The 22,593-nt window shown below is 42.5% G+C and overlaps 1 protein-coding gene across 1 annotated transcript in view; it reads right to left on the bottom strand.

Moving 5' to 3' along the window:
* faf1 (Fas (TNFRSF6) associated factor 1) overlaps nucleotides 1-22,593 on the bottom strand; it is an 83,141-nt gene that overhangs the window by 44,433 nt on the left and 16,115 nt on the right. Inside the window, exons 7-8 of the mRNA XM_049588705.1 lie at nucleotides 15,301-15,406; nucleotides 7,997-8,083 (exon numbers count right to left, since the gene is read on the bottom strand). Of these exons, the coding sequence (XP_049444662.1) occupies nucleotides 7,997-8,083; nucleotides 15,301-15,406 (193 nt within the window). The remainder of the gene's footprint in view (nucleotides 1-7,996; nucleotides 8,084-15,300; nucleotides 15,407-22,593) is intronic.

Raw genomic sequence — 22,593 nt, 5'->3', positions numbered from 1 at the left:
AACTACAGTTTTATCGACATAAAAAGGTGAAAGGCCCTATCAAGAGCAAGTGTTTGGATCATCTGTTGTGGGCTACTGTAACAATTGCGAACTCTGTTAAAGAGGACCCGTTCGGTGTACGTAAACAGCTCATTCTAAGGTAATGAAAACACAATGACTTTTATTTTTACAGAAAACATACTTTACATATTAAATTCCCTTAAAATAATTGAATCATTGAATTTCTGCCAATATAAGATAAGATAGGATAAGATAAGATGACACACAAAGCAATATAATACGCAAGCAGCAAAAATAAGCAAAGTATAATAAAGAGATAGACTGAATGGCCAATTTCACATTATTGACACTGACACATTAAAGTTCTATCAATTGTTCAAAGATTTTTTCCTAAACTAAGATAATGAACTCTATCTCACTGATCCCCAGGAGAGGAACAACCATTTTACAATTTATTGCAGCTTAAGAAAAAAGTTGACGATACTGATTACAATATCAACCACTGTGTCTTAAATTCCCACCAGCTCAGTAACCAAGGCGAAGATATGAGAAACGCAGTATCTCCCCTGACAGTCTGAGAATGAATAATATCCCGATGAGTGTTCCTCCTCCATGTTGTCTTAAGCAAAGAAAACTGCTCAAAAAAAGCAGTGGCTAGACTGCCATGCAATGTTGAAACTACACAAACAAAGAATGACATCACGCTAAAGGGACAGGCCAACAGTGAAACACATAACAAATATATATATTAAAAAATAAGCCTTTTGTTTCTCAGTGAATGAAAACCTTTACTACGAGACCTCAAACAGTCAGTCACCACGGAGACAGTAACAAAGGTGTACTCATGAATAATAGAAGAACCAGATTGTGTTTCTTGTGTATTACCAATTAGTAGCAAGTGTACTCTTGACAATTAGAAATGTGTAAATGTCACAGCAAGGACAGCTGAGTATCCCTGGAACACCTACGGAGAACACTTAACTGAATTGCCTCGTCTTTGCTCACGTAACTTAACTCTAACTGATTTAGTCTGGTCCTGTTTATTAGATCACCGTGTTATTCATATTTTACCACAGAACTTTACAAAGTAATGGAACAAAAACATCATTCCTCCAACAGTACAAGTAAAGTAAGCTAGCAATACTTTTTGGGGAACTAAAGAAAAAAACAACAGTGACTTAAAGAAAAGCTGTGGCCATTTGAGGAATGATGGGTCTCGGGCCTGAGGGCAGAATTAGCTCTGAGAGAGAGTTGTATGTATTGAGTCAGACAAAGACATACAGGGTCTGAGCCTTAAGGATGTGAAGGCATGGCCCCAAGTCTATTCTGCCTATTCCCCAATCGAGTGGCAATCAAACATGAGAATCTTAACAGCGGCTGCCGAGAGGATCCCCATAAACCCTTTACCCCCACTACCCACAATGAGAGGCTTTCGTCTGAGGGCCTAATAAGTGTATAAATAAAGTTGATCACTTCCCCTGTCAAAGACAGCCTGGAGGGTTTGGGCTGACATGGATGCAAGGAGGGGAGGTGAAAAGGGAAAAAAAAAATGAGTTGAGTGCCTCTCAATCCTCTTCCTCGCTTTGACCCGATGGCTTCTCCTGATGTTGAGGTACACAAGTGCAGCTTGGCGGCTCAGTGGTGAAACGCGGAAACAAGGCTGAAGCGCCGCAGGGCACGGGGGGTGTGGGGGGGTGAGGTTAACCCCCCCAAATGACCCTCTCCCACATCTCCACACAAAGGAACTGGCTCCTCTTTTTTGGATTCTTTTAATTAACACTTGCATTGAGGCTCGAAGCATTCAGGGGCCGATACAGGGAAAGAATTTTCTCTCCCTTACCCCCTCCCTCCTTTCCCTCTTCCCCTCAACCCTTTCTTCCCTTCTCTACCCTTCTTTCTCTCCCTTCATTCTTTCTGTGTTTCATTTTTTCTTTTCTAGTGTAGGCAGTGTTTGGATTAGGTGTCTGGCTGTGAGTGTGAGATAATTACTGCTGACAGCTGCACTGACGGCAACCACAACCACAGTACCACCTTACTCCACTTTCTCTTTGATGGAGCGAGGGGAAGGACGAGTGACAAAAGTGGGAAAGAGAAGGCAGTAGAGGGAAAGGAAACGGACAGAGGAGCAAGTATGGAGAAAATGAGAAAAATTAATATATAACAGGAAAAAGAACAAAAAAAAGATGACAGGCCAGGTGCACCGCACTCTTTAACACCTGTTGGTTTCCTTGTTTCAGGCTCCTTTGAGTCTCGCTGAAGGTATGCCCCTCCTGATTAGTATCTGGGGTCCTGCGCAGTGTGTGTGATGTACGCACATACGCAAACAAATGCAAATGCAGAGCTAGAGGCTAAGGTAGGCATAAATAAATGACTGCTGGATCAGTGGGATACTTTATAGACGCAACCATTTCTGTAAAATGTGAGCTTCACAGAACACATAAAAACAGTCGGAGGAGATAGAAAATGAGACTAACTTGGTGCTGAATGTCACCTGAAGGCAGCCAATCGCACAAGGGAGGGGGGCTCTGTCTGAGCTTACTGCTGAGCCCTGTTGCTACGGAAACCACCAGACCCCCCCTTCAATAAATCCTCAGTTTAATAGGCCCCTATCAGGTAGAGGAGGATTCCATTAATGCCAGCTGGGAACTGGAAGGAGGTGCTGGCCTACAAGGCAAGGCACCTCCGAGGCTCCGCAGCATTAATACATTAGCAAACACCATGAAACACTGCATAAATGTCAGCAATTACTGGCTAGAAGGAAGGGTGGGTGGTGGTGGGGGGTTGGGAGAGATGAGGCGATGTAATAAGGATGTCCCACCGGCTGTCAATCACTCCAACAGGTGTGGAGGAAAGACTGCCAATCAAAACAGCTCCAATGAGATGAGGCCTGTCTGGAAACTCTCCACGCTGTATTGTTTAGGCGAAGGAATAGGAGAGAAGGAGACGGGGGAAGCGGAGAAAAGAGGCTCAATCAGCGTATTTCCAACAGCACAGGAAGTTAATGTCCTGTTAGCCTCTCAGATCAACTGTTGCCAAAACCTCTGTCATCGTCGTCAGCAATGTTCAGACAGAGCTTTGCCAAAGCCCCGAGAATCAGGGGGAATTTGGAGGCAGAGCCAGATCATGATATTCGCAAATAATGCTGGAGTATTTGTTTTAATCTCCTGAATTCCATCAAGTTTTGACTACAGCAAAGTCCAACAAGTTTTTTTCTGATGGAGGACTTCTCAAGAACTACCAGCATTGTTGTCACGCTGTAAAGCCGATGACAATTTAAAGTAATGCTTAAAACAAACAAACAAAAGCAAAAAAGACTGACAATGTGCCTCTCCACATGATCCTAGTCATATAATGATTCTGGAATTTCGATGCAATACCATGACAAATATCCATATTCAATACCATTTTCAATACCACAAGGAAAACTGAAATTACAATACAATACCACAATTTTTCACACCGTCGTGATTTATATACTCTACATAAATCCTGACAAGTACTTCAACCAGTAGCTGACCCAGGTCAACACCACCTGCCTGTTCAAAATGAGCATCACCTCACCTTGCTACTGCTTCAACTACACATTGTGCCATTTCCTTTTATATTCAACTTCCTTGGTCTAACATGACATACAATAACACAGTGCACTGAATGAACTGATCTGTTGTCCAGTGATATTTGAGAATTATCCAGCCCGATCCAATTTCAACTCTCCATAAGGCCCTGAATAATTCAGAGCACAATAAACAATGAAACACATTGAGTAGTGGACAGTATCAGGGAGGGTGACGTAACACGTAACTACTGGTTTCCCTGAAAGGTGAGAATTTCTTTCTAACAAAATAATTTCCTATGCTCCAACAATACATAAACAAACAATGCCACCACTCAAATGTCTTTCTCAGAACACAACAACTGACAGTTGAAATAGATACTCTGAACAATAGATCAATTAGATGGTAAGAAAACATTTGTGCTTCTTGTGCCGGCAAAATTATTTTTTACAACTTTGCTTTGACTGTATGATGCAGCAAACAACCTGTCTGAGAAGTGAACTACAAGGTATTACTGCTACTGCTACAGCATCTATGCTCGAGGCAACTACATTGGTATTGTCAGTTAGTCCTAGTTATCATTTAAAACAGTGGATCCCAACTGGTCCAGATTTCTCCTTAGTCATTAGTTGAAGGTCCGCACCGTTAAATAATAAATTCAGTGTCATACTTGCGTTTGGCCGTGTCATCAAGTTAGTTTGCTGTCTGTGTCATGTAGCTGTCCATTAGTCACTCAATCTACAGCAGGAAACGGCACTTCAAAATAAAGACTCTGTGCCGGAAGTTTACTGTACGTAAAAATGAAGTGTGTTTTTTACAAGTTGAGCTTTGAAAATAACTTGCGATCCATTCAGAAGGACCCACAACCCACTGTTGGACCGCGACCACTGATTTAAAACATGTTCAGATACTGTTACCAATACAATACCACAGTTTCAGTAAAAATACCAAAACAACACTTCTATATCTAAAAATTTTCTAAAACACACACTTTCTGCAAAATAACTTGATTTTTCTATTAAAATCTAAAACTAGCAAATTCTTCAATACTTAATCAATGTTTAATGTCATGAACTTTATGTAAATAAAATACTGTACATTATAAAAACTGATAAAAATCAGGAAATGTGTGACTTAAACATTACTGAGAATAATTCACAAAACATTCAATGGCCATTTTCAGTGTGACCTTTTTGTAAATTTTAATCCTGCAGGTACAGTTCAGCTCAAAAATTACTGACTTTCAATACCTGGCCCTAGTGTGTACTATAAGACACGCTCATTTGCAAACACACAAATTTGAGTAAAACACGAAATATCAGGAAGTGCCATTGTTATTTTGTTGTGTTGTTGTATTGCAGAGCAGTATAATGACAATAACGTTTCTTAACTCATCTTAAAGGTCTAGAGTGTAGGATTTAGTGGTATCTAGCAGTGAGGCTGCAGAACTGAAACTTCCCCATGTGCCAAGCATGTAGGAGAACAGAGCCAGAGTTTGGTTTGCCCATTCTGGGCTACTGTAAAGCAACATGGCAGACTTCATGGGAGAGGACCTGCTCCATATGTAGATAAACAGCTCATTCTAATGTAAGGAAAACACAACAATTTCAGGTGACAATACACTTACAAAAACATAGTCATTAAGATTATATGCCATTTCTGCCAATAGATGCCCCTAAACACAAACAGGTGCAGGCAGGCAGACACAGTACTATTATACACTTAAAGGCAAAGCACAGTTAAGTAGTAATCAATTCCTCTGAAAGCGGGCTAGTGTGCGAAGCTAAACGTAATCTGGGGCCTCTGGCTGCCATGTTTATTGGACCAAACCCCGGGAGATGAGACTGGGCTAATGAGCTAGACACTAACACTGGCTCCCTACCCGCCTGCTAGGCCAGCCAAGCCTTGGGCTTTCTCTGTTAATACCTTCAGACGTTTCAATAAGAGGGCTGTGGCTAGAGCAGAGGCCATTATTACACTTCTGTCTCTGCTTTTTAATATCTCCTCATCCAGGAAACACAGACACTGCAGATGTGTGTTAGCCAGGTGCCAACCGGGCCTATAATGCCACAATGAGCTGCAATCTATTCATGATCCCTGGCGATCATATCCAGCTACCTTGGGGGCCGAGGTGAGGTTCACTGATAACCAGGACGCAGATCACAAATATGGAATGGTAAAAAAAAATTATTTGTTTTACTTTATCCTTACTTAGCATTACATTGAAATTGGTAGGGTTTGCTTGGTGATGAAATTCACAAACTTAAGTGCATTGCTGTTTTTTTGGTGGTTTAAACCACTTAAAAATATACAAAAAAATTGAATTCCAAAATTCACAAAAAAAAAGAAAAAAATAATCACATAAATAATCAAAAACAAACTGCAGAATTGTTCCCATTCTCATCTGTTTTCATACCACAAATCCCTAGTTAAATTTGCTGCAGCTGGACACACCAACATCCTCAACACAGCTTTGGTCTGGATGTCTGTGGTCAGCTCTCTTCCTCATGTGAACACAAAATTCATAAAGCACCAGCTAAATGTTGTGGTTGCAAACGTCAGTCATTTGGTGCCATGATACATGTGCACAACACCGAGGTCAGCCATCGTGCCACATGCCCACAATGTGCTTTCAGATTTGAGAAGATTTGTATTTCCGTTGCGATCCCAGGCTGTTTACTGATCACATAGCTGGATGTCTACAAAGATAATGCCAACAACGATAAATCTGCATTGTAGCAGTATGGTTTGTTTGGTGGTTACCGGCTTTACAATTGCCTGCTCTGAGCTGTAATGGAACAAAATAAGGCAAACAGTCTCCTGTGGTGAAAGGATGCACAACCTTTTGTCCTTTGCCCTTTTAGGCACATTAATGGCGTAATGTATTTGCTTTCACTGTTAATCTCAAAAAAGCTTTACTTCGAGCTACAAAAACAGGTGCCGTCATTGTTCACTTTGAGTTTTCGAAACATGAATAATGGCTGACATATGGAATATACTGTGTCCACTGAAACACTGTGTAGAGAAAACAGGTTTTCCTTATTAATCACAAATATGCTCTACTACAAATGAATTGAATATTTAGTTGCTACAGTGGAGCCAGTTATGTCAGAGGACACATATGATAACACTTGGGGGAAAAAAACAGAAACAAAGTCAACACTCAATACTCCAAAGCAAACAACAATCACAGAGATCTAAAAGGAAAACGTTAGCCAGGGGTTAACACAAGAATGTGTGTACAACAGCTCCTCAATGTAGCATGATAAACCATCCCATACAATTAGCATGGGAACACATGGGCTGTCAAAGAAGGGGTGAGACAAAAAGGGTCAGAGGTTCCTCAAGGTTCTGTATGAGGGCCGCTTCTGATCAGCTTGACTGTGTGCAGGGTGAATGGCTGGGAAGAGCGACCCTGGGACGGGAGAGGTCAGCGGGACTCAATGATGTGAGCTTTAATGTCCACAGATAGAGGACACAGGACGGGAACCGTCTTTGACATCTTAATTAGCTTCAACATCTTACTCTCATGCTTCTGACAGATGGTTTCGCCATGGATTACAGGGTGTGGAACAGTTTCCACTGTTAGTATTAAAATAATGTAAATCAATAATTGGTGAACCATGGGTTTTAATTAGGGCTTGACTTTTTTCTTAGTTTTTTGGGCAAAGTTAAACACACCTTTTGACCATTTTTAATTCTTGAAAACTTCTAGTTTATATAGATTTTTTATACATTCTTGCCCCTCTCCCCCGGTGCATGCTAACTTCAACCCTACTTTTATCCACACCCATATTGGAACACACATGCCTTCTCATGCACATCTTCATCCCTACCCTCCGACACTGCTCTCCACCCCCCTAATCAATGTATCACTGCTATCTTTGGTACAGAACCATCCAGAAACAGTGTGTTTACAAAACCATTAGCTACAAAAAAAAAAAAAATCTAAAAAACAGAAAATAAGCAACATACACACCAGAAATAATATAAAAACCATAACTCTGACCTTGGCAGCTGCAATTCCCCAGCATTTCTCCAGAACGCTACTTACAAAATCGATTGTTAAAACACGCCAGTTTCCCAAGCATACCTGGCTCCACACCACCCCCATTGCTTTTAGCCAAGGAGACCACTGGTCTGTAAATTGTGCAATTTGCACTCTTACATTAAAGGTTATTTTTCACATTTGTGTAAATTCTTTTAACTACTAACTGCCATGTGTCATAGGCTCCTTTTTAAGCCAACTCAGTGTCATTACTTAATTATCTTTAAGAAGGCTGTCTTGGATGCAAAAATCTATGAGGGTAACATAAAGGCAGCATTTACAGTGCACAGAAAGATGGATGGAGATGGATGTTGAAATGTTTCCTGCAAAACTGTTTTAGTAAGTCTGGGTAACAAATCTTAATTTTTGGGTGGTGTTACTGTGTGCTTCTTACAGAATCATCAGACGCTGACGCGGGCCATCCCTCCCACTGTTGATGCCGGACTGGGATGTTGGTCAAGTCTGAAATGTTCCTCTTTACCTGCAGACACAAAGGAAAGATAAAGTGATTAGTGTATTTTGAAAGTACAATAATCAGACACACACTAGTGAAACAAAAAGATAAATCACAAAAACATCACAGAGAGCTTAACTATAATGTCCACAAAGATTTTTTTTACATTTAAAATCCTGCAATTCATAAGTAATATTAAAATCGTAAGTGGAATCTATTTTCCTGATTTATTTAACAGTAAATACAATGTTATAAATTATAGCCAGGGCTACATCAAAGTATCCTCCATTCAGTGGCAGGAAGAAAGTAGGATGGAGGCAGAGAATGAAGGAGGAGATGAGTCAAAAGGAGAGGAGGAGAAAAAAATAAAAGAGACAGCCAGTGTTATCAGCATTCTTCAGATGCCACAGCTAATGCCCAGCAACAACAGCCCCACGCTCTGAAATGAACAGTATTTCTCTTTTCCCATTCATGCGCGGACGCTGTATCTGCATCACTTAATAACATTCCGTGCTTTTAAACAGTTAGCAGCCAGCAGCGCCTGTCTCACCGAGCGCCGTGTTACACCGTCCAGTGGGTTGTTGGTTTAAAGCCCTAACGCCAGCCTGATGTGCGCCAGCCGAAGGTGATCAAAGCCCCGTCGGCGTCTGAGCGCTGGCGGCCGTGGATTCTACTGCATTTGTTCAGCAGAATTCTGCCCCTCAGGGCCGCAGGGCTGGACACTGATGCTGAGAAAACTGTCAATTGTGGAGCAAAGATCCCTCCACACACGGGTCAAATCCTGTCTTTGTAAAAAGTACTGAAGAGAGATGGATCCTTGGGCATATGCAGGGCTGCTGGTCACGGAGGTGGAAACTTAAATACGCTACAAACACAAAGTCAAAGCCAATGTCAGGCAAAGCAGAAAAGCAGCTGCAAAACACTGAGCTAAGAAGACTGTGGGGGAAGACTTTGACTGGGCGCTTTCATCTTAATACTGTAATATTACTACACTTTACATCTTGTGTGGGTGCCTGAGAGCACACACACACTATGGGCTGCCTGCAGGAATAATTATATTTAAATCTGAATTCATCCCTTCATCAAGGCAACAGTAAATATTCTATCTAAGTTATAAATCTCGCAAAGAAATTATATTTTATTTGTGCTGGGCCTGGCACAGTAAAGCAATTTGCAGTACAAACAAGCTGAGAAACAAATAAAAGAACAATAATAAATGAGTGGCACAGTCCATCCTTTGTCTTTCTGTCGTAAATCCCACACCACACTGCTCGGTGCCTATCCTTATGAAGAGAAGCTATGGCCAGGATAGCAGGCTGGGGTCAGAGCGGGTGGCCAGTGTTATTACAGAGTGTAATATCTATGTTTGACCAGCCGGACTACAGGGATTTGACTGACCGGCTGGCCAGCCGATGAATAGAGGGGAAAAGGGAGGAAAGGAGAGGCATAAACACTAGTAATGAAGAGGCTGCAGTCAGAGGTTAAAGCAGCATCAGAGAAACAACAAACTAACGCCCACCATAGAGAGAATGAAGGTGAGAGGTGGAGGAGGAGGAGAGTGGAGACAGACAGTGAGAGGCACCTGGCAGAGGACAACCTGATCTCAACACAGAAAGAAAACACAGCTACACACCGGGCCACCTGAAACTACACCACCATCACCATCACAAACTGTAGGCAGTCACTCACACAGGCCTCCTCTGACCATATGAGAGGTAGGATACTATTATTAGAATCTAATGCAACCATATCATAAACAGCCGAAGTAATTTAGAACATATAGCAACCAAACAACAGGGTGACACAACGGCTTGCCCTAGCTTCTCCAGGTAGCCGAAGTTTTTGTTGCAGCCCTCAGTTACAAAGCACTGCATGTTTTGGCAACAGCAGCCAGCGTACAGGGAGCAATACTGTCTAATGCTGCCCCCTGTCTGCCACAACAGCTACCTCACTGAGAAGTTAAGACTGCAACAAACTAAAACATACATACTTCATTGTACACACCAAATTTGACTGACAATTACCAGCTAAAACTCGTGTGACCTAAAGCAATGGAGTGTTTGAATGTCAGTGTTTGATTTAATTTCATTTAATTAACAGAAAAAGATCTGAAATTTCTCCCTCTTCCCAGGGCGTACATTGTTTCACATAAACACAACATTAAACTAAAAACCAAAACCATACTACAAATGCTACATATCATATTAGACATTACTTAAAGTGGAGGCAATGTTAACAATTTAATCGCTCCCTTTCATGTTCATTGTTCAACCCACGTAAACAGAGGCTGCTCAGAACCCAAACTCTGATTAAGTTAAGTTTTGTTGTAGTCTGACAGACTGAGGACCAAAAGAGTTCTTCAATCTGTTCAATACTGCCTATATGACTCTAACTTTTCTGTGATGGTAAAGGCTGATATTCTTTAACTCAAATGTGATAGGGGTCAGAGATAATATTACCGGCCAGAAACAAGATTCTTTTGGTACATGCAGTTTACAAATTCAAGCACTTGACCCCCCTAAGAGCTGTATAGCTCAATAAGCAGAAGACGACACCAATGATTTAAAGTGTCAATCAACCCTGAGTTGGACATACAGGAGCTAAAATGTAAAGAAAATATCTATAACAGAGCAGAAAAGGATTTAAATCTAAGTCTTAGTGGCAAATACAACGCTGCTGATTTGTGTGTTGCTGTTCGTGTTGAGATGAGACAGGCGTGTATGAGCCAGTTATACACAACATTAGCTATAGACTGGCTGTGATGCTGAGCTGCTGGGCAATACGCCTCACGGCAAAATTAATGATCCAATCATTGTAAATGCCAATTGCCTGTAATCCCTGGCTGGAAGCAAATCAAAGAGAAGGAAAGGTTTCCGTTAAACAGTCACAAGCTCTCTCTTTCTCTCTCTCTCTCTCTCTCTCTCTCGTGCGCTCTCTTTCTACATCTCCCCTAGGCACCAGATGCCTTTCTTTCATTCCTTTTTTCCATCCAACCTTCCTTTTCTCAGCTCTGTAGCCCTGTCTGCATTTGGGTCCTATATGTCCCCCAGCTGCGAAGTGGAGATGGGGCCCAGGCCCAGCCCCGGGGGGCAGTAGAGGAGGGAAATCCCCAGGACAACTGGTCTGGTCACGGACAACCCGAAACCAGCAGCCATCCCTATTCTACCCTCTACTTCCCTGGCAAACATTTGCTCTCCAGCTTAGCTCAGAAGCTAGCCAGCAACTTACCCCCACACTCTTGTCTGGTAATGCCAATCAGAGTCTACACAGCCCTGCACGCTAGAGATGGAGAAGAAAGAAGGTAGAGAAGGGACACTGAGAGAGGGAGAGATGGAGAATGAAGGAATAGAAAGGGAGGGGCAAGGGCAGCTCCCTGAGAGCCACAAGGCAAAGCCAGAGCCTTTGGCAAAGACAAACAAGAAGACAGGACTCTATCCCTATTGATATGCATAAGCAGGGACCATCGGCTAGTCTTCAGCTAAGACAAAAGGGAGAATAGGGAGAGAAAGGTGCTCTGTAGTGGAGTCCATATGTGTCTGTGAGTGGACACAGTATGAGCAGAAAGGGGAGTCAGTGTGGCTGAATATGGTGTAACTTCTTTGTTACATTCTTAAGTCTTCTTATGATGACAGAAATACACACCTCCAATTGTTCGTGTCTTTTATTATTGTTTTTATCTAAAAATTTCACAACCCAACTCCTCGTCTTTACGATGAGCATCACAAATCACTCCAAAGCAACTTGGCTGAGGTGATCCACAACGACTATTTGACTGAGGTTGCACCTGTAGCTCCTCACACCGGCTACTGAACCTTTTCAGACATTGCCTACATCGTGTGTACACGTAGTTTAATGATATGTTATTTCCTAACACATTACAGTAATAGAAAATGAGAGACTCCTATTCCTTGGCTAAAGAGTAAATATATAAAGAGCATGGTCAACACGGGGCAAACAGAGTCCAGATCTATCCAGGTTAAAGTTCTGGGCCTCATTTTCACTGCAGGGGGCCTTGAGATGCCTAAAGACAAGCATGCGTAAGGAAAAGACCGCGACATGGAGGCCTGTTTAAGCCCACATTGTCCCTTCTCCATCCCCTATGGCCTCTTACAGCACCCCCACCAAGCCAACAGTCCTTTGCCTCCTTTCTGTGTCCATGGTTCCCCCCTCCCACACCGCAGGGACCCCTCCCCAGTGTTTGTAATCCCAGCAGAAACACTTAAGGTTCACAGTGGGTGCTCATCAAAACCATCTGCCTGAGAAGAGGGTGAGAGGGAAAGAGAGAGATGACGGAGGGAGGCGAAAAAGGAAAGAGCGAAAAGGAGGAGAGGGAGAGCCAGGGAGGTGAGCTGCCTCCTCCAGTTCAGATGTCGGTTGTACTAATCTGTTCAATTAGCACCATTACAAGCCCTGCTAGTAGCCTGATTATTATTAGTGTAATCTTCACCCTCACCAAGGAGCCGGGGGGGCTGCGGTGAGCAAAGAAGTTAGAAGGAACACCTTTCACTGCTGCTTGAAAGTAATTAATTCACTGGATGTGAAAGATGAAGGACATAAAGAAAAAATCAAGAACTGCCCCAGGGATGAAAACAGCTGATACTGACATTTCCAGTACCATATATTTAGTTTATGATGACCAACTTTATGATGGCAATGCTGACTTAACGACAACTTCAGTATTTTCAGCGTGGACTGTTTTTTTTCCTTTTCTTGTTCCCAAGTGACAAATGGAAACCACAATTTTTGAAACTGGTCCAGCATTGAGAGAGACTGTGGTAGCTGCAGCAACTAAACAGGCTGCAATGTAACCATTTTGGGGCATGTTTGCACTGTCACTTTATGCCCAATCAAAGTGTGTATTTTTGCCACTGACAGGCTCAGACTGTTAATTGAAGTGTCTGAAATTTCCCCTTACCTTTATCTGATCCGGTCTGCTTGTTAAGCCCTGTTTCCACCAAACAGTGCGATACAGTTCAGTTCAGTTCGGTACGCTTTTTCATTTCCACTGTGAAAAGTTGTGGATGGTACCAATGGAACGGTTCTGTACCATCCCCATTTTTGGTCACTCCTCTGTTGGGGTACCTAGCTCACAGATCTGGTACTAAAAGGTGGAGCTGTGAACACTGTAGATTGGTCAATAGAGGACGGTCACTCTGCTCAGGGCTGAGTTGTGGCTGGTTTTGAGGCTCATGTAACCACTGTTCATACTGCGGAGAGTTTTACATATATGAGTAAACTGTAACTATAAAATGAAAGGATGTTTTGCTGCCTCTTGCAGCAGCTGGAGTCACAGGAAAAACAACTCAGTTCACTGGGCCGACTGCTGGCAGCTTTAAAGTGGAACGCTTACATGAAATGTTACTCAGTGCATGAGCTGACTACATGAATCCATCAACACATCTTAAATTTCAATGTGACAACTTTGACCATTCCATTAATTTTTCTTGTTTCTCTTGGATGGCATACACTTTTAGTAATGAGTGGATCTTCATGCCTTTAATATATTAATTTCGACCGGAATATGTGAACAATGTATATTCTAATCCTCACTGAGAAAAAAAAAAGCATCTCAAGCTTACCTGAGAAGGACTATATGGACAAAAATGCTATTTTTAAATATCCCATGGAGAGAGACTCTCACTGCAGCCTGTTTTATTTTGATCTGAAAATGTCAGCGTGCAGCCTCGTTCTGTGGACGATAAACGAGGTGCAGACTTCTGTCTGTGTCACCACTGAAGAGCCAGGAAATACAGTGAGTGCTGGACGGAGCAGTGTTAACAACAATTCTGCCCACATTTAAGGGTACTCTTTGCAGCCGAAACACTAAGTGGACTCAGAGTCTAGGTACCATGTCTGAAGGGTCACTTTTGGTTCCAAAGGTACCATACTGAAAGTGTTTGGTGGAAACTGGGCTTTAGTGTAGTGTTAATGGTACTGTAAATGTAACAAAGTCTCACTCAAGTTGTCTTGCTCTGAAATCTCGCGTACTTTTCCACACTGTCAAAAATATGCCATGTAATGGCTTTTAGATAACACTAAGCCAGGCTTTTTGTACTTCAACACAACATTCTCTTCCCGGCACTCCATTTTCCAACTCTCACGAATATTTCCACTGTTGTTTTTCCTGCCAACAATCCACCTCTCGCGGGATTACCAGAGAAAGGTAAAGAAAATTTCTCTGTAGGGTCCTTTCAGTGATGTTGTCAGGGACACTTCTAACAATCTGAGCCTGTCAGTGACCAAAACAAGCGCATTTAATAGATGTAAATTGACAGCGCGCAATTGCCCGAATGGATTTCATTGCAGCCTGTATCATCACTCTGGCTACCCCAGTCTCTCTCAATACTGGACCAGCTTCAAAGAACGTGGTCTCTGTTAGTCACGTGGATGCAATAACATGGATAAATAGGGACCAGGTTAAAAAATACCAATGTTTGAGGTAAAATGATTAGTGGGACTTCTCTCTTCTACCTGATCAGTCTCTGGGGAGCTTACTTCCCCTCACCTGTGACAGCAGCATACCCACTGTGAATAACAAATGACACCTGCTCAGGTCTCCCTCTGCATGGGGGGTAAGAGTAGGACAGTACAGGCCAGTGATATGTGTATGTGTCTCTGCATGTAGGGGAGTGCTGATTTAAACACACATGGGGCCAAACATTGACAGACACACACTTACTCATCTACATAGGCAAGCAAGCACACACATATATTTTCATAATCCATTTGCAGCTGTGATAGTAATAACCGATGGACAGCGAGATGTACTGCCTTCACAATGGGTCCAGGATAAATATTTCATAGGTTGCCGAATCTACTGTTTAGTTTCAGATGAGGAAAATGAATGGACTCTGTCTCTTTCCATCGCTCCCGCATGCCTAGATCAAACAATGTTCAGTATTTAAACCGCCTCCTTGACTGCTGAGAGAGAGGGAGAAGGACGCAGCGCAGGGGGAGTGGGGAGGAAAAGAGGGGGTTGTACCAGACCGCAGCTGTGAGAGTAATTATGTGCTCGGAAATGTGATCATTTGTGATGAATAATGAATCGATGGCTGAGATAGACTAGCAATGTTTGGCAAATGGAATGAAAGCTGTGTTACGGGAAACTGGAATCAGGTACAATAATATTATGTATGTGAGAGCCTCTGGGTGAGTTACTGGGAGGTTTTGTGTGTGTCTGGGCATATAAAGTGACTTTCTGATGTCTTGCATGGTCTGTGTCTGCGTGTACGCTGGTGCCATACCTCCTGTATGGTTCTGGAGCCGGGGAAGTTGAGACTGTAGTCCCTCTGGGCCTCGCGATGGCTGATGACCAGCAGGAAGTTCTGGTTTAACGACTCTTGGAGACCACTGAATAAGGAGGGAAACATTAAAAACAGTTAGACATAGAGATGAACACAGCAGGGGATTAAAAAGAATAGAATTTGATGCAGAAAATGAGGCTAGACAGAATGACGCAAAGGGGAAGAAAAGACGGGGGCACTGAAAAACAAACATTATCACTAAGAGCCACTCAGTCAAGTAAAGGGCAAGCTGAAACTTGTCAACTAGTGGTAACCTGCTGGCCCACAGGGAGGTGGGTGCCTCCTCTGGGGGCAAATCGCCCACTTCACTGGTTGTGTCTTAACAAGCCTGGCCAGAGCTGCGCTCAGCACAGCAGGCTACCACAGCTATGACCACCTGCACAGTAACAGCATGGAGTCCATTAATCTGCCTTATTGCTAACAAACCTGGCAGCTATTATGAAATAAACCCAGGAGAGCCTTCAGCACCTCCCTAACTACAAACACTAAAAATACCTTAAAGGCAAGATTTTACTATGACATACAGTCACACAAACTGACCACATCTGCAGAGTTTGGTAACGTAATGGACCAACAGCAACACATCAGCAATTGCTGCTCCAGGTGCTGAGTTTTCTGGCTTTTTTCTTTCACTTCAGAGTGTGGACAATGTTGTATGTAATATACACGCTACAAGCCTCAGTGCTCAATTCGGCTTTACTGCTCAGATCAGTATCAATGTCAGTATCAGTAAAGCTGTTTTTGAACAACGTGGCCATTATCAGATTCAACTGTGAACTGGAGATGTTACTGAACTGACCCGCATGCCCAAACAACATGGAGACCACTGATGTCAGGGCTCACAGTTTCATTTATGAACTGATTTGCAGTTAAAGCCAGCAAATTCGTGAGCAGATGATAACGAAGATGAGAAGAAAGAGTCCATTTTTTTTAATGCTGGCTTTTTGTGAAGCAATGGCTGCTACTGCTTTACATAGGTGTGTGTGGAAGCAGAGTCAGAGCCAGGAGTGGTGGAATGGCTTCACTGAAACTCATTTCATTCAGATGTTCAGGATCTCAAGGGCTTCTTATAACTATATCTGTCAGTGCCTCTCCACAAAACTATAACTGTAAGACACTCAGTTCAGGCAAGGGACTTGCTGTTTCTTGTATTTTTTGTACTTTTTTTTTTGCATGCCTTTTCTAAGTTTTTAAATATTGAAATCTTTAATCTGACTCTTTCCCCTTGACTGCGGTAACACTGGAATTTCTCAATTGTGGGATCAATAAAGGTGTATCTTATCTTATTGCTTAAAAGCTACATGAATTCTGGTATCTGATTTAGGACCACATACAAAAGTGGCTCAAATCAGAACTGAAAAAAACAGATTGAATGTCATTTGTACTGTTCACACTGTTATGAAAAACAGATCTGAGTCACATATGAACAAAAAAACAACAGATAAGGCCCACTTTTACATGCAGAACACAGTCTGAAGAACCAGCAACTCCTTTCCTTCTCAAGCCAAAGAATCAAATGAATGAAATGAAGAGCCATTACTGCGCATCATGATACACTACCTCTTCAGCAGATGCTGCTGGATTACTGCTGTATTACTGCTGTACTTCTCTGCCTCTGTCTAGCTTCTGAAACATGACTGTACGGCGATTATAGTCATATCAATTACAAGTCATATCAGTTCATATCAATTACAGGCTACTGTAAGCTGCACTCGGTACCTGAAGATAATGCTATAATGATTGTAATGCTCCTAAAGTAAGCTACCATCTCAACCTGCATCAGGTTAACATGGTGAAACATTCCCCCATTTTAACTGAAATTCATAGTATTATAATACGGAAGTAAAACAACAAGAACACTACCAAACTGATAAAACCAACTGCATTAATAATTGGAACCTAAACAATTTATTCATGAATCAATCTATTCAAATTGTAATAACATGCTTAAAAGGACAATAATTCAAATTATATTCATCAACGTTTAAACAACATTAACTAGTAGGCAAATATAGCCAGATGCTAACAGCTAACCACTAGTATGAGATGTCCACATTCTCACAGTGGATGTCATGCTGACTACATGCAAGCGAAGACCTGCCAGTGAAGACACCATCTCTCCAAATGGCCCTGACGGGTCAGAGTTTCTGGACCGGCACCATAGCTCGCTCAGCAGCTTTACAGCTGTGACAGAGACGCTGCGAGTGACGCAAACGCAGACACTTTGTGTGCTTCACGTAGAGAGGAGGAGGTGGGGGAATCAACTTTTGGAAGCTTCATTTACAATAAGCTGTGAGGTTAAGTAGCGTTTTGAGCAAACGCTGGGTCTGTGCGGCTGAATATCAATGGGAGGCTTAAGGGCCGAAGCAGGCACTTAATCAGGGCTCAGAACCCAAGGAGAGGAGGAAGAGTTGAGAGAAAGAGAGGGATGGGGGAATTAATATGTAGCGCACACATTAATTATGCAATCACACCCTTAATCTGCGCAGATCTGGACGAGCTTATGTTAACAGAAGCTCAAATTTACTGTAATGACAGCATATTTACATTGACTAAAACTACGAAATCAATATGTAAATGTAATGTTTGTTGTAGCTAACTGAGGAAGATTGGAAATGTGTGGAGTGGGAAGGATGGATGCATATGTAATAGGGCTGAGCAGAAGGATGTGTGTGCATGTGTGTGTGAGAGAGTGAGTGTGAGTAGAGAGGAGGGAGAGAGAGAGGGAGAGGAGAAATGGAAGGGGTAGGGACACATAAATAAGGATCTAGCTAATATCATGATTATGTTTGGACACAGTCCCGAGCTACTGCTGGCAGGCGGCTAGACTCCTAAATAGACAGAGATAGAGGGTAAACTGAGTGGAAGTGTTACTCTGTCCTTCCAAGCAAAGAAGGAACATCTTATCAGTCATTTATGGCAGACCGACGAGCCATTTGGTGCATGTGTGGGTGGAGTTCTGTTCAAGATTTACTCTGAAAAATCGGATCACTCGTTGTGCTCTATAGTACAAATATAGCTACTCAAAATATCAAATGCATTCAGAGGGGAAAAATGTCCCATCTGTCTGAAGAGGCCTGCTGGTTCATATATAAACAAAACACCCATGTTTCAGGTTTAATATCCCTTTGTCTCGACTGCTTTCACCATCGATGTTTTCAAAGCAGCTGTCTTCTGATAGAAGCGAGCCCTTCGAGCAGCACTGGGTTGAAATGTGGATGTCTCAGTGTTTGCTTCTGCCTTCAGAGGTCTCTTTCTCACTCAGCACACACACTCGTGACATCCAGGTCGGCCTGCAACATCTCAGGAGGTACTTGACATGGCATAAGGGTGCCGGGAGGAAAATGTCATTTAACTTTATGGACAGAGAAAATGGAGCATTTTGCAGGGGAGAAGAGCAGGCTAAACAGATTGGTTTCATTCTGAGGTAAGCCCATCGCCTAAGCTGTGAGTCCCCGCGGCACAGAGCAGACTCTAGACCTTATTAAACTAGCACTGCCAGACACAGAGACACACACACACACACACACACATGCACAAATTGTGGCATGTGCCTGCAAAACACAAATACCCATACACACACACATTCTCCTCAACCTGTCACACGCTGACACATACTCACTACCATCATGCGTGTGTTTCATCTGCTAAGAGACACACATAAAAACACATTGACCAGGAGAGTACATGTTGACTGAGCGTGTTTCCTCTAATAGGAACAGAAGAGGTCATGAAGCACACACAAGGTCTTCTTACCTCTTCCACATTTTGCATCCGCAACAAAGCAGAAGGATGCGAAACCGGTGAGGCTCTGCTCTGTTTTGGTCTGCCATCTCGTCCCAAAGTTAATCAGCATGCTAACTGTTAGATACTTCCCATCAGGGCTGCTTTAGCTAACCAGCTAGCTATCTCACCCAAAGCATCTGTGAATCTGCTACTAGATAGCTGACAAGGAAGGGGGGTGCAGGAAGCTGCAGGAAGGGAAAAAAAACCCACACAAAACCTAATGAATCATTTTTGCAATTTCAAATTTCTTTGAGAGTTCAAATTAAAATAACCTTTCCTTGGCAAACACCCTTCCTGAGAGCCGAGCGGAGAATAAACGAGGAAGGAAACAGGCTCCATTGAAATATTCATCAGGCCTTCATCATTTATGCAAGAGATTAGGTCCTCCTCAACACCCTCTTGTATTCACAGGCAGTCATCAACATGGCCACAGAGAAAAACCTTCTTCAGACGGGGCTTTGACACTGCAGTGCTAACTGCACATCACATCACTAACTAAATAACTACCTGAGATGGATTGGTGCTCACAGGAAAATCTCCCAAAGCCTCAAGATTTATTTCTAATCAAACAAGACAACTAAGAGGAGTTTACTCAGCGGGATCATAATGACAGTGCAGCACTATTTAATCAGTCGGTTTGGTTTAGGTGTGTGTGCTGCATGAGCCAAGCTCGACAAAGTAATTGCCAGGGATATTACCATTTATGGGACATTTGCATTTTTACTCAGCAACAATTTGAAGTAAACAAACAATGAGAAATTAAATTTGGGTGGATAACTGTCTTTTCAGCCTGCAACTACAAACTAACAAATATAGTTTTGGAGACAGTGGTAGTTTCATTAACCTCATTCAGATTTGGTCAAGTTCTTGGACAACAGCTCTAGTAGCCACATCACTGCTTGTTCTAACAGTAATAACAATAAATACACTTATGCTTTCAGATGTTCATCGTGGTTTCATTATATAATCAAATTACCCACGGTGGCATTTCACTCATTTAGGCTAAACCACAGTTGCACAAAATGTGGTTCTGTGTCACCTGTGCACTGGCTGTTTAGGTGCATCTTGTGCCACCTTCCTAAAAAATTAAACAAGAGGCAAAGTTAATTATGCCTCATTTTGAGCAGTGCTGCCACCATGTCGGGTATACAAAAACTTTGATCTATATGCAACAATAAAGTCTTGAGATGTGTATGGGAGACATTTTTTTGAACAACAAAAACCTCTTTCTCATATAAATATTTGAAGCCAACATCGCTGTCGGCTGCATGTGTGTTAAAAGCTTTAGAGTGTGGAACATGCATCTAAGTTAGGACAGAGGAAAATGAGATACACATTACATCGATTTATTAAAAGCTACAAATTGAATCTATTTATTTAATCATCATGGTTAATTAGATAATAATCACCTGCTTTAAGGAGAAGTGAAGAAGCAGATTTTACTGGATAAGGCATCAAACTTGAAGGACGGCAGAGAAAAACAAGGCAAAGGTGCAGTTTTGACATTAAACTGATAATTGTGAGTCCAGTTACAGTGGCCAAGTTTAAAGCTGGAGTGCGGAACTTGTGTCTCCCCCCCTCTGCCAGTGAGAGTGATTACACAAACACTGTCAACATATGCTTATAAGGTGTACCTGCAGGTGAGCGTGCCACATCTCCAATGCTCTTTTCCAGTCTTTTTTTAACTTTAATCCTTCCTCTGAAGGCAGAGTTTCTTTTTTATCTGATGCATCCTCTCCAGAAACTGTTCTTGGATGCATCTTAGGATTTTCCACCATATTCCTCGCTGCTGCTCCATCACTACGGTCTCTTCCCCCTTCCTAACCCTTTTTACTCTGGCTGGTTGATGCATAACACATCACTTCTGGTGCACCAGTGTGGGAAAGTCACCAGAGAACACCAAACCCTATAGCTCTGGAAATGGAATTCAAGGCAGAAAATTCACGCTGTTATGCCTCCTTGTGGTTCTGTGTAAAAGGAACAATCTGCGAACGGGGGGACAGAGTTGCCTCGCCATTAAGCAGGCATCAGAGCTAGTAACAGCGCCAAAATAATGTCTGTATAAAAGGCACAGCCGGCAGGACGGGATCATGGGTTGCACAGGTGTGACGTTTTGACCATGTGTTATGCATGCGACCCACCGTGGAAGATTTTAAAAGAAGCTGGTAGCAGTTAGCAGCTAACTCTAAGAAGAACAGGAGCTGTAAATGTCCGCAAACTGGAAAAACAACAAGGTCCAGGAGCTCGTCAAATCACACACTTAAGTGGCACGATGCTGCCGTTGTTTGGCTCTGTGTAAAAATGCAAAAGCGACATAAAGAAGGGACTTTGTAGTGGCCCTATAGCGCAGACTCTGTGTAAAAAGAAGCATGTGAAATACAGAGAGCGTTCTCTGGCAGCAAGAGGCTTTATCAGCATTGTGTGAACTCTTCTGGCAAAGACTTGAACATGACAGACGTTCATTTATATGTAAAAGTCCCACACTCCAGCTTTAAAAGGCATGGGCACCACAGCCTGTCTTTTGGAGATTATGTCTTCAATGTATAGTCAAGTACAGATTTTCATTGATAGGGAGCCATGCCGCCAAAAAAACAAAGAAGAAATCAGTGATTTGAGTTTAATAAAGAGACAATAGACAGAGACATTGTGTGTAACAGACTCTACTTGGAGCAATACTGAGAATGGGAAAACGTTTAATACTGTAAATGTGAGGTTGTTAAAGTAAAATGAATATAAAGCCCAATCAAGTGGTTTATCATAATTTTGTTTTCAGATAGGTTCACTTTATAGAGGCACATTAGTACCTGGAGTTGGCATGGCAGTGATAATGTGGAGCCTTTACTGGCACTGAGCTCTGTCTACTGCAACAAATTTGCACACAAATTGCACTTACTGTGGATTTACGGTGTGACCACAGTTTATTTTTACTGCAAGCTAACAGCTTGTCTGGTCCCGCTGCAGGGGAGCGCCCTCCCTGCTTCTCTGAGATCTGTCACCTATCCTCTCCCAGTACGACAGCAGGGTCACCATACACACACACATTCATACACAAATGCATGTGCATACACACAGGAGCCCACCCGCTCCATTCAGCGCCAACTGTCCTCCACCAAAATAGCTGACACAGAATAATGAGCTCCTGACACCCAAAATGATATCGATAACACTTGGAGAAATGGCAAAGGCACTGCTAAAAAGACACAGCAGTAAGTGGGGGAGAAGACGAGGAGAGGGAGGAGAGGGAGGGAAGACTGGGGAGATGAGGGCCATTAGCTGCCAACACAATATAACTACCACTTAGCCTAACTAGCAGGCAAAGCGGCAAACTGCCAAATGACTTCTTTTACAAGTGTTCTGGTGACATGTGGATGCTTGCTTGGCTGCTAACATGAGGAAATATGGGGAGAGTTACAGTACAGTTTTATTTTGAGTCCACTGTCAACAAAC

The sequence above is a fragment of the Epinephelus fuscoguttatus genome, linkage group LG10 (genome assembly GCF_011397635.1).
Source record: "Epinephelus fuscoguttatus linkage group LG10, E.fuscoguttatus.final_Chr_v1".
NCBI lineage: Eukaryota > Metazoa > Chordata > Actinopteri > Perciformes > Serranidae > Epinephelus > Epinephelus fuscoguttatus.
Note: the sequence above shows the minus strand (reverse complement) of the source record. Positions and strands in the feature narration are given on the sequence as shown.